The sequence below is a fragment of the Plectrocnemia conspersa genome, unplaced genomic scaffold (genome assembly GCF_051122295.1).
Source record: "Plectrocnemia conspersa isolate PC_06_02 unplaced genomic scaffold, ASM5112229v1 ptg000001l, whole genome shotgun sequence".
In the NCBI taxonomy this organism is placed as follows: Eukaryota; Metazoa; Arthropoda; class Insecta; order Trichoptera; family Polycentropodidae; genus Plectrocnemia; species Plectrocnemia conspersa.
In genome coordinates, this window is record NW_028277165.1 from 26,357,641 (window position 1) to 26,369,833 (window position 12,193).

Here is a 12,193-nt window from a genome sequence, read left to right on the forward strand (position 1 = left end):
ATATTTTACACTTCCCTCAACAAATTAAATTAATAAAGTAAAAATTATTTGCACTTGTAATTTCACATGGTCACCCTATACTGTGACGATGAGCGTTCATATCTTGGACGGACTGTACTACTTGACCCGTCAGTTAAGTGTTAGAATAGATTTTGAAAGTACATGTACGTGAATCATACTTTTTCAAAATTATGCTTAAAAATAAGTAATACTTTATAAAAAAGTAGTCAATAATATGGTTGTATAAAATCTTTTCTTCTCTTTACGGCTCTGAAGTTACACTTATCGTATTTATTTTAAAGTTAGTGCACAATAGTCGGTCGCCGTGAGGGGCAATACCGGTATGTGTAAGTACACAGGACGGTATTGGTTTTTGTTCTCGTGGTACAGTTGTCGAGATTATTGTATTATCTTCCATTTTAATATTGTTATATGTTTTATTTATTATAATTCTTGCCTTGCCCTATGTGTTCATATCTAAAATTAATACGGTTATATTTATTTTAATTCAGCCCTTTTATACGTATATTTGTTTTTGTACACTGACTCTTGAGACAAAATATAGTGTAAATATATTTATAGAAATGTCTTTAGAACAGCGTTTCGTAATTAAAATTAGTCATGGAACGCTTTAATTTGTTTAAAATATCCCTCCTGTTATCACCTTAAGAATCAGGTATTGTTTTGAATAGCTGTTAATCTAAAATAGGGTAGTGGATCAGGTTTGTTAATGAACTTAACCGAGATTTTTATTAGGTCTACTTTTAAGATAAATTTGATGTTTATATAGATTACAATTTTGATTGAAGGTAGTTTTGTGGTGATAGTTATTACTCTGCAATAGTAGTATTTTTATCAAAAGCTACCAAATATATATGGCTGGCGATTCTTTTTATATCAGGGCTCTGGAGTCGGAGTCATAAAAAAAATCGACCAACTCCGACTCTTTTTAAATCCTTACCACTCCGACCAATATTTTTTTAATTGTTCGTGTGCCATGCGTTTTAAGTCAGTAATATGAAGTAAATAAAAGTTATTTTGCACTTAATACCCAACAACAGCCAACCGGCCACTAAATTAACCATATGGGTGGTCTTATACAAAAGAAGTATTATTTTTGGTTCTTTCTTCTTTGTTATTTACATGAAAATAAATAGATAAAATAATTAAAAATAAATTTAATATTTTAAGATTATCTTATCGAAATTTTTAAATTCGGAAGCAGACCTTGCGGGAAAAATTTCCAACGATTCCACAGCCACACTTTTCTACCGAAATATTAAAGTAGCTTCGAGCGTGGTCCATCCCCCTCCTGCTGCTATAATTTATCATGGAATATTTTTTTCAATTTTAAAAAAGCTTCCATAAGCATATTTTTTTTGTAGTACCATTAATTTTACCTATATTTAGAAAACGCAGTTTGACATATAATTTTCAAGTGAAAAAATCTAGTATTGAGGCTATAAAAAATAACAAATTTATTCATATATAATATTAAAAAATATTTATTTTTTGATTTTTTAAGAACTGAAGCAATGTCACAGCGAGAACTTTTATTATAATTATTTAGAAGAAATGTTTTCTCTGGTTAAATTTTATGCCGCAAAGCGAAATATATGATGAAAATATACACACCTTCGTTCTTTTGCACAACGGATTGATCATTTTAAATTTGAATCTGTGATTCTTATGCGTGATTTTTTTGATAAATGTTAAAATTTAAGTTATATAAAACTTATGGATTACCAGTATCTATGTAAATATTAGTTTTTAAGACTATGTATGTTAATATTTATTTTTAACAGATCAACTCTTCAAAATTGGGGTCATCATTTCGGTGTTTGGGACAAAATTTTATCTTTTGGCAGCAGAGTTATCGCTTGGATCTGATCATTGTTCGATTTTCGATCAATTATTTCATTAATATTGTGCGTATTACTTTATATTAGAAATATATATGTGTTTTGATGTTTTTTAGGCTAATTTACTAATGTAATTATCGACTCAAATTGTTGAAATATTATCTAATAGGTATTCTAAATGTGTTGTGAAAAGAAAAAATTGTCTAACATTTATTATTATAATTCTTATATGTTTATAAAACAATAATATTACATCAAGATGGACACTTAATTAAAAACAAAATCCACTATTAGATAAATTGTTTGGTAACAATAAATTAACAATTTAAAAAAAGCATACGTTTGGCATAAATTAAAAATCCAATAAATTAAATTAAAAACGAAGTAAGAAAATATGTCCAGTTAATTTATTTTATTACCGTCTTTTCATAAAATTATTATTTGCATTTAAGAAATTAAAGAATCAATTAATTAAGATGAAGAAATATTTACATATTATGTATTAAAAAATAATACAAATACACACTGATTATACATTATACTGAATCGCTTGATTTAACACTAGCCATGACTACGTAGCACAGTTTAACTGCATTTAATAGTATTGTAATGTATCCAGAGGTTCATATTATAAAGGTGACATACATACATAAATTAAATGTTAGAATTTTACTATTACATCATTGCGCTAATGGTTCACGAGATGAAATCTATACACATAAACATTACGTAAATATGTATGACATCATCAATTGATAAATAATAGAATTGTATATTTATTTTCGGTAAAAAAATATGTTTCGATTTATACCTATATATTTCCATCAACGTATAGATGCAAACTATCTTTTGTTACGACCTCGGTTTAAAGACTGTATGACTTTCGCCATCAGCGGAGCTTTTTTTGGTTTCGCATGAGAAGTCGACGCTGGTCTAGACGTAGAAGCGGCACTGGCACCGACGCCGACGGCTGAGGTTGCTTTGAAAACTTGGTTGTTTGCGAGCGAAGCCACTCTGGCGGCAGGACTCGCCATGGGCTTTCTAGCTGTGCCATAAATAGCCTAAATAAAAAAATGAGTATATTTAAAATTTTATTTTACGTAATGTGTATGTGTAAAAGGGTTTAAAAAGCAAAAACTATTTTTTTAAATAAAAATTGGAGAAACATTTTATACAAGAAAAAATATGCAGGAAAAAATATTAATTTAAAAATTGAGAAATTTAATTATAAAATAAATATGTGATAATTTTTTGAAATTTTATCGTTTTTAATATACATCTACTATTCAAAAAATACAACAAAAATATTTTCAAGCCAATATCAAGTATGTGTTTATTCGAGTCATTAAATTACTATTAGTAATAATAATCACTTTTTTGCATTTTAAGATGGCAAATTTAAGATGGACGTTTTTGCTTTTATATACCCTATAGATTCATACTTGTTTTCTCGCAATCTGTCGCGGAGGCTTAACGACACTGTCCACGTATGCCATCTTTAATTGCCTCACGGGTTGGGACTTATCCTGTGATTTTTTGATATTAGCAGTCAGAGATTTGAGTCTAGCCTCTTGTTCGTCTAAGCATCTCTATAAAATTGTAGCAAAATATTATTGTGTTGAATAAAAGCATTGTATGTGCAATAAAAAATGTTTTACCAAATACATCTCCCTCCACGATTCAAACTCCTGCCTAACCTGACCCTTGAACCGTTTGGTACAATGTTCTTTCCACAACGTGTCAGTGTCTTCGATCAGGTAAGGGTTGAAATCTTCCAATATGTACAATTGTTCCGGTGTAGCTTTGACTATAACCGGCTTTATGAGATCATATGGCACGCCTCCAGTGAATTCCAGTGCTTAATACAATATTAATTCGATCAGTGTCAAGAGTTAATTTAATATGTGATTTAAATAAATAATAATAATTACAACTGATGTTTTCTTGCAAAACGTATACGCATAGTTCGTATAACGAAGGAACTTTTCCATGTATTGATTTGTTACCCGAGTATACTTTGGTCCTATGAATTATTAAAAATGGTATAAATTAATGATAAAGGTGGTTTAAAAATTCAGTTTAAAATATACCTTTGATTTTTATTGTTCATAACAACTGCCATTGCTTCTTCTTCGGTTACCAAAGGTGCTTCCGGTAGCTTTGGCGCTGGTCTCGGAACGTAATTGGGGGAGATATCAGGTAAAGCCGAAACAGACACCTTTATAGGCGGTAACGGAGCTAATTTAGTTGACGGTTTCAGTAGTGAAGGAGTTAACTAAAAAACGTAAAATAAAAAAAGAAAATAATAAAAATTAGGATGTCATCAGCGAAAACGTAAGCTCCGAAAAGATCATGTCAATTGGGCAACCTTTTTGACGCCACTAGTTGACGAAGACTGCCTATATATATATTTATATATATAACTTACACAAACTCGTCTATGACAAGATGGTCCCCTGCGTGACAGTCAGGGAGTCTTAACAACTAATGGTCTAAGAAGTATACATATAATGAATGATTAAGCGTTTTTTTATTTATTTTAAATATACATATATATGTATGTAGGTATATTATATATATATAAAATTTGGCATTTTGATAACTTTTTAAAAAGCGCGTAGCAATGATTTTTATATATATTATAATATTTTTAATACAAAAAATAATTTTGAAATTCGTATGTACAAAATCTCAATTTAAAAACGACATATAAAAATATACGATTACAGAAGGAAGATTATCGTAAAAATTCAGTATTCATAAAAATAATTTTCGAATAAATTGAGATTTCATAAATTGACTCTAATGTAAAAAAAAAAGTAACAAGTTTCTAAAATATATATACATTATATGTATGTATGCGCTATAAATTCGTTTTTAATTTTATATTAATTTTAAAATGTTTGTGAGATACATGCTTAAATAAAGTCAAGTAAAATTTTGAACCGACCCGGCAAATAAATATAATTAGGACTCGGAAATGGGATAAGGCTTTGAAAAATAATGCTTTTTAGAGTGTACGGGTTTCGGGTTCGGTTCGTTGCTCTGAAACAAAAAGGGGAAATATACAAATGATGAATTCACAAATGACGGTATAGCTTCGACGCAAACATCTAAGGCAGTGTCGGGCACCAGTGATATGTGTAAACACTATTCGGAATAATTTGTTTTGGACATTTCTGATCACTCCAAGCGGTTTCGATTTCCAATTCGCATTATCTTCGCCATGACAATAAATAAGTCACAAAGATATTCATTTAAAGCTGCTTTCGAGCAGAGCGTCCAAAACGTACTGGCAGATGAAAATAAAATTGAAAAGATACAATTAACTATGAAAATAAAATATATTTTTTTATAATGTGTTGAATACAATTATAAATTGTATATTACAGGAAGCTCCAATAAGCACACATGAACTTATGATTAGTTTTAAAGTATGCGAATGAAATGAATGGTACTAATATGTGCTGAGGGATTGATTGCTGTCCACAATTTGACTTGCCCGACACTGATCTAATGGAATGCTAAATATAAATAGCAAAGGCATATGTTAAATTGTCACCTCGTCATACGAGCTTTTGGTGTCATGTACGTTGTCCGAATCCGACTGACCCGAAGATCGTTGATTGGACGACGAAGACTTCTTTTTGGGAGCAATAATAGATTTTGTAGGCGAGATCATTCCCAAAGCTTCAGCGAAACTCGCCCCTAAAACAATATTCAATTTAGAATTTCACCTAATTATTTGACACGAAGACATCAAAGCAAATATATAATCATGCACCTGAATCGGCATCGATTCCGTTTGCCGAATTTCCCAAGATTTTTCTTTTCTTAGCCTCAGGTACATATTCATTGGACACTTCTTTACTTTTCGATTTAGTCGAGCTGTGCTTTGAAGTTGAATTCTTAGAGCTAGAACTCGAGTCCGTTTTAGATTCGCTTCTATGTTCCTTTCTCTTACTCTCTGAAGGTTCTCGTTCAGAGCTTTTATTGGAACTACTTTCTTTTTCTAGTTTAACTACATGCGTTTTATATTTATCAGAATCGTGCGAAGATTTATGTTTGCTCGAATGTTGGGCTCTATCTTTTGAATCAGACTTATGTTTTTCTTTTGGATCAAATTGAATTACTTTAGCCTCCAATTTATTGTCTTTATGCTCCAGTTTAACTTGTTTTAACTCAACTTTTCTATCTCTGCTTCTCGATTCTGACTTTTTGTCTCTATCTTTTGATTCAGAATTTTTGTCTCTATCTTTATATTCAGATTTTTTATCTCTATCTTTATATTCAGATTTTTTATCCCTGTCTTTAGATTCAGATTTTTTATCTCTATCTTTAGATTCAGATTTTTTCTCTCTATCTTTAGACTCTGATTTTCTATCCTTTGATTCTGAATGTTTTTCTCGGTGACTACTGTGCTTACTTTTTTCCTTATCGTGGTACTTGTGTTTTTCTTTTTCAGAATTCTTCTCCACGTGCTTGACTTTTTCCTGACTTTTATTACTCACATCGTTAGAATGCTTTTCTTTTGAAGGTTTTTCATTGTATTTGTCTCTACTACTCGAATGCTCTTTAGGACTCTTAAATTTCTCAGAAGGTTTCTCTGAGGTGCTATGTTTGCTTGATTTATTATCATAACTAGAAGATTGATGCTTATCATATTTTGATTCTTTATATAAACGCTTTTCAACCCTATAACTACTTTTTGTAGAAGTGTGTTTAAGCATATGATTTTTATGAACATTTTTAGCTTCAGGTTCAGATTCGTCGGAGGAACTCTCACTATTTTTCGACTCGCTCTCTCCGCCCGTAGATGACTTATTGGCATATTGTGCACCGTTGTTGTTATCTTCGTTATCACTGGCCTGCGATGAGTCCTGTTCGTCTTCAGATTCAATTTTTTCTCTAACCTTACTTTTTTCGATGTTAGAATTGTCGCTAACATTTATCACAGAATTTTTGCTATCTTCACGACTTTCGTCACTCTCTGAACCATTATTGTCTTCGTCGTCACTGCCATCGGACGACTCAATTTTTTTTAATTTGGCCTGTTTGTACTTCTAAAAATAAAAAATAAATAATTAATATTAAATAATTGGGTATATCAATTTTTGAATTTGTACCTCTTTATCGTGCTTTCGTTTTTTTTCGCTCTTGTGGTATTCGTTGTCGTCGTACCTTCTCTTTTCGTGCCTGTGCTCTTTCTCTTTTTGTATTTTCCGCCTATCAAGCTCTTTTTGATATTCCTCGGCTCTTCTACGCTCCTCTCTTCTTCTATTACTTTCATCGTGATTGTGATGCGATGAGTATGCTTGTCTGGATTCTTCTCTAGAGTCGTTATGTTCTGGTGACGATGAACTTGCATCATTTTCAGATGTGGCTTCTGTAATTTTTAAGTATTTATAATATAAATCGTATAAATCTACAAAATAATTATTACCTGCTTGTTGTTGTAGTCTTTCACTTTCTTGCTCTTCTCTTGCAACCATCATTTTCCATTTTGCGACTAAAGTTCGTGCTGCGGATGCAACGTCGCCTTCGCCTTTACGTAAAGCGTTCACCGTTCTTCCCACACCAGTGTCTTGCAGAAGTTGAACGGTTACTGGTAGTTTGAAGAGTTTATGGATTGAATCCAATATCTAAAAGAATCAATGTTTAATTAAGCAACTAAAGAAAATATTTATTATTATATGTACAACAGTACAACTATTGTTTTCAATAGAGAAACACTCAAAAGCATAGACTTTGTCTTTATTTATCTTATCTGGAACAGTATAAATATTTATGTTATTAACAAACCAATTAAAGTGAGTTATTTTTAAACTTATAGTAATATTGTACAAAATGGAATATGGACAAAAAAATTACTGTTAATGCAAATAAAAAGCAACAGTCCAGTTTAAATGTATCGGTTGTTTAAGGCGTAATTTTAATTTGTTCATTATAAAAATTGTGCATAAATTGTTGAGTTGGAAGTAACATCAGCAATAATTTAAAAAAAAATTAATTTCGGTTCTGGATTACATATATTTTATTTTTTTCAAGAGTAAATGATGTTATATTTAGTAAGAACTTACAATATTTTATGATCAGTGTCTCATGGGTACCCAAAGACATACATATGCTTAACCAGACACAAATGTGTATTAAGAAAAAGGTCATAAATTTCAGCATAAAAAAATACATAGCGAGTCGATTTAGGAAGCATCAATTCAAATATAAGTGTATAACATAATAACAGTCAACAGAACGAATTGATAAGCTAATCAGGAAAAAATGTTTATTTAAAAAAATGGCTTTTAATTTTATTTATTATAAATCGAATAATAAACATTTTATGTTATGTACCATAGATTCCAAAAGTAGAGACTATCGTTTCTTTTGGGAAAGTTGGAGAAATTAGAGGGATATTATGTGCAAAAAGGAAAGTAATCGAAGAGCAAGAGTGGTCAATAGGAAAATGCTAAAAACTTGAGTGATCGCCTGGATCACTCATTATAATATGCGAATACAGCACTTAAATGGTGGTTTGTTTAGATACGACGAAGATTTTAATCGTTTGCTACTCCACACGGAAGTACGTTGACTCAGTTATATTTTCTTGAGAATTTAATCTATGGCTAAATTTCTGTATTGTTCAAATGCAATTTAGGTCGTAAATAATTTTACCAGGTTTCAGATTATTTAGTGGAAAAACGTAATGATTAAATGGCAACATTTGTCAACACATATCGATTTAAAGATATCCTTTTAAAAAAGATTCCCAATTTGTTTTTAGATCCATTTTTAAAGTGTCAATTTTTTTTAATTGTCAATAGGATTTTCTTCATTCTATTTAGTTCAATATAGATTTAATACTGTCACAATAATTTTTAACTAGAAAGAGCAATTGACTGCAAAGACAAAGGTCACTGCCACCTGGCATATGTTTCTCATTAAAGATTAATTTCAATTTTACTGATATGAATGATATAGTGAGCAATATATTTATAAGGTCAATAACGCATACTACTGATGGTATTACATTGTTTTTAAAATGTGCATGTTTATATTTACATATATTACCATTATCTTTGTTTATAAATATTACCTACTGTTCATAAATTAGATTAAATAGCACCTAACATTGTTTGTGTAAATATTTATATATAATTTGTTTACTATTTTCTTAACAACTATATAATCTCCGTTGGATTTACTTTTTAATGGACACCAGCAGTTCAATATAATGTATGAAGTTCTCTGATAAAGTGTGTTCGTAATATGTGGTAATTAAAAAAAAATCGGTTTGATAATCATTTGAAAATTCGATTTTAAAAAAATACTCAAAAATGGGTAGAGGAAAAAAAACATAACAGTTGCAAAACGAGAATGAATTTTTGTTAATGCAGAGAAAGGCTTTTCATGAAAGTGCAAATTGTAAAAAATCATTAATAAAGATATTGTGTTCGAAGAATGTAGAAACGGTTTGAGAAAAGTGGATTCTACTCTAGTAAAAAAAGAAATGGACGAAGAAACAAAATGTCAAGAAGGCAAGATAGAGAAATGAGACTTTTCTTTATCAAATAGAAAGTATACAATCGAAAAATTAAATCATATGCAAAATAGTGTTAAAAAACAATTATTTATTAATAAAAAAAACTGAAAAAATAATAATTAATGCGCAGGATTGAGATTCTTTTTTTCTACAATTCTTTTAAAATTGGGCTTGATTATAAACAACTGTATTCTGATTTCAGGGGTTGTTTCTAAATTTTGTTTTAATCGCTGTATAGAAAAAAATCTACTTTCATGCAAGTAAGTGGTAGAAAAAACAGCAAAAATAGAATTGCTTTTTGAATTAGTTTGGATTCTATTTTACTCCAGCTGTTTAGTCAGGATGACGAGTTTTTTATATTCTAAAGTATAAGGTAACAAAAGAAGTTTAGAAAATGTAATATTTAGCAAAACAACATAGCTTTGATTCTTCAGGTATGACGATATAATAGAGTATGCTACTGGAAAGTGTGAAGTATGTATTACTTCAGAAACAGGCAGGGCTAGTAAATAAAAAAAAGCTTTATTCTTGTAAGATAATGCAAGACACTCCCTGGATAAAGTTTGTGCATTAGGATGGGAAATCCTACCACATTCTTTATATTGCATTGACATTAACCAATCAGCGTTAGATAATATAAAAACCGTGTTAATAAACATACATTTCGTTGGGAAAGTTATATAATGATATTGATATTTATCCGTGAAATTAGGAAAATCTAGGTAAACCTAATCTGTGATGATCAATCAGAATTCTAATTATATAATATTCACTAATTCCGATCTCCCAAATAGAATAGCAATTTAAAAACACCCAGGACTTTCAGGTCAATAGTCAGAGACTTATACCACTCGTCTATCGTGCTGGTTAAAATCTTTTAGGATGCTTGTCTTTATTACGAGGAATGCATTTTACTTGACACTTTGTTCACAGGAATATATAATTTGGAATCTTCGAGTAACCAAATACCCCCTCTCAATAGAAAAAGTTCTTGAGAAACTTTTATATGAGGAAATTTGGTTATTATCTGTTCTAATGTAGTCGCTATCATGGCTTTCAGTTTGGTCTAGTGTATTACAAATAGACGTACTTTCTCTTGAAACTAACTACGTGGTAAATTGAGTCATCTGATTTAGGTATTAAATTTTATTCCGTATCTTTTACTCTCTATTCTATTTGCTATGAGTAGTGTATTATCAGCATATCATTGGTTAATTGAGCGAGATTCTGTTTTTTTTTTATCTCATCAGTGATCCAGCAATGCTTCGCAAAAATATTTTCAGAATAGATGTCAACATTTATAGAGGATAAAATACAACAATGTCCAACTCATTGCTTACTTCAACTCACGCTTTTTGTTGCCAGTACAAATCGAAATAATAAGTAGATCCTTATTGTTTATTTCGGTAGATTTTAATATGTTCATCATTCTCTCACGTTAGACTGCCTTCTCAAAGTCGATAAAACATAAGTAAACATCAACATCAATATCGCGACAGTTATACATATATTGTCCATTGCACTCACTTGTAGTTAATTTTTTTGGTATTGTAACAAATGTCGATTTTAACTACATCATTTTAGAAATCAAGAATGTTTAGAGGAACTAGCGCATGCATGTAAAGAACACAGTGAGTACTAATACATGTTTTGACTGATACTGCTCATATTGTTTCCGTTGTGTCACTGCTACGTAAATCGATACATTTATCTTAACGTATTCCACGACTGTTGATGAAATTGTTAATACGTTGAAATTTTCTCATTTTGTATTGATATGTAAATTTTTACAGAGCAAGTTTCACCGAGATGGAATTGTTGCAGTAATATCGAACGAAACCAATAAAAACGTCCGTTGTCTCATCAAATTGTAAATAATACTCATGAGATATCATGAAATGGGTAAGAAAAACGGATAAGATTTCTCGTCAAACATGCAGCGAACAAAATATTCGATGCATGGTCTTATTAGTTTCAATGTATGCACTAGTGCAATACAATAGCTTACTATGTAAGAAGCTCTTTCGAATATAAATAGTTGGGCGCTAAAAGAATTGTATTTAATATGGGGCGTCAAGGGGAAAAAGTTTGGGAAACTATGTTATATACAAATATATGTCAAGTAAGATATAAACATTTTCCAAACATGTTTCGCGTCGAGTAACAATGTAGGGTATGGCCGATTAAACAGCTGTTACAATAAAAATAATCGGGATCGGCTCTATTGTACATTCAAATATTTATTTGAACTCTCTGGACCGTCGTCGCTTAGGGAGTACGGTCATGGTCAGCAAGATGGCCGCTGGCAGTCGTCAGATGACACGACGCGGGCCAAATGACGTATAGCGGCCGAAATGACATGTTTCAGTTTGAATGTACACAAACCGAGACGCAATGGCTGAAGAAATGCATAACAGCCTTGAGGACGCACCTGCTTCTCGTCGGAGCCCTCACGCTCGATGTTCTGCTGATAGTGCTTGACATGATGAAGGAGAGTGTCGGCGGCCATGGCTCACCTGACGGTCGGGAGCCAGGCGCCGACCGCTGCACTTGGGGAAATCGCGCGGTGTTGCCAGTGGTCCACGCACGTGTCATTCGGCGAAGCGATAAATTCAAATTGGGGAAAAGCGAAAAAACAAATTTAATTGATAGTTTGAGATTCAAAAATCTACAATTTATATTAAAAAAAAAAACACTATTTTATTTATTCTCTCCCTCTTCGTGTGATGTGCACCAAGTGTACATTTCATTTCATTATATGAATACCTCTATAAATATTTAATATTTTACC

The 12,193-nt window shown here is 31.1% G+C and overlaps 1 protein-coding gene across 2 annotated transcripts; it reads right to left on the reverse strand.

Moving 5' to 3' along the window:
- Nucleotides 1-2,068: 2,068 nt before the first annotated feature.
- Nucleotides 2,069-11,963, reverse strand: LOC148239474 (uncharacterized). 2 transcript variants are annotated; one of them, XM_088202401.1, is made up of 10 exons: nt 11,834-11,963; nt 7,306-7,504; nt 6,989-7,248; nt 5,647-6,925; nt 5,425-5,570; nt 3,953-4,137; nt 3,794-3,885; nt 3,521-3,720; nt 3,305-3,451; nt 2,069-2,923 (listed from the first exon to the last, which is right to left on the reverse strand). In XM_088202401.1, exons 1-10 carry the CDS (start codon nt 11,909-11,911, stop codon nt 2,705-2,707), a joined length of 2,805 nt encoding a protein of 934 aa, XP_088058527.1. In that variant the 5' UTR covers nt 11,912-11,963; the 3' UTR covers nt 2,069-2,704. The 2 variants fall into 2 exon arrangements, with proteins under 2 accessions (XP_088058527.1, XP_088059270.1); XM_088203144.1 differs by lacking the exons at nt 2,069-2,923; nt 3,305-3,451; nt 3,521-3,720; nt 3,794-3,885; nt 3,953-4,137 and adding an exon at nt 4,755-4,907.
- Nucleotides 11,964-12,193: the final 230 nt, after the last annotated feature.

What these genes read in the sequence shown, in the direction of transcription:
- LOC148239474 (XM_088202401.1), bottom strand. Translation starts at nt 11,911, where the DNA reads ATGGCCGCCGACACTCTCCTTCATCATGTCAAGCACTATCAGCAGAAC. An exon ending in AGGGCTCCGACGAGAAGCAG is followed by an intron (nt 7,505 to 11,833) that starts GTGCGTCCTCAA and finishes TGATTCTTTTAG; the next exon opens with ATATTGGATTCAATCCATAA. An exon ending in AACGAAAGCACGATAAAGAG is followed by an intron (nt 6,926 to 6,988) that starts GTACAAATTCAA and finishes TTTTATTTTTAG; the next exon opens with AAGTACAAACAGGCCAAATT.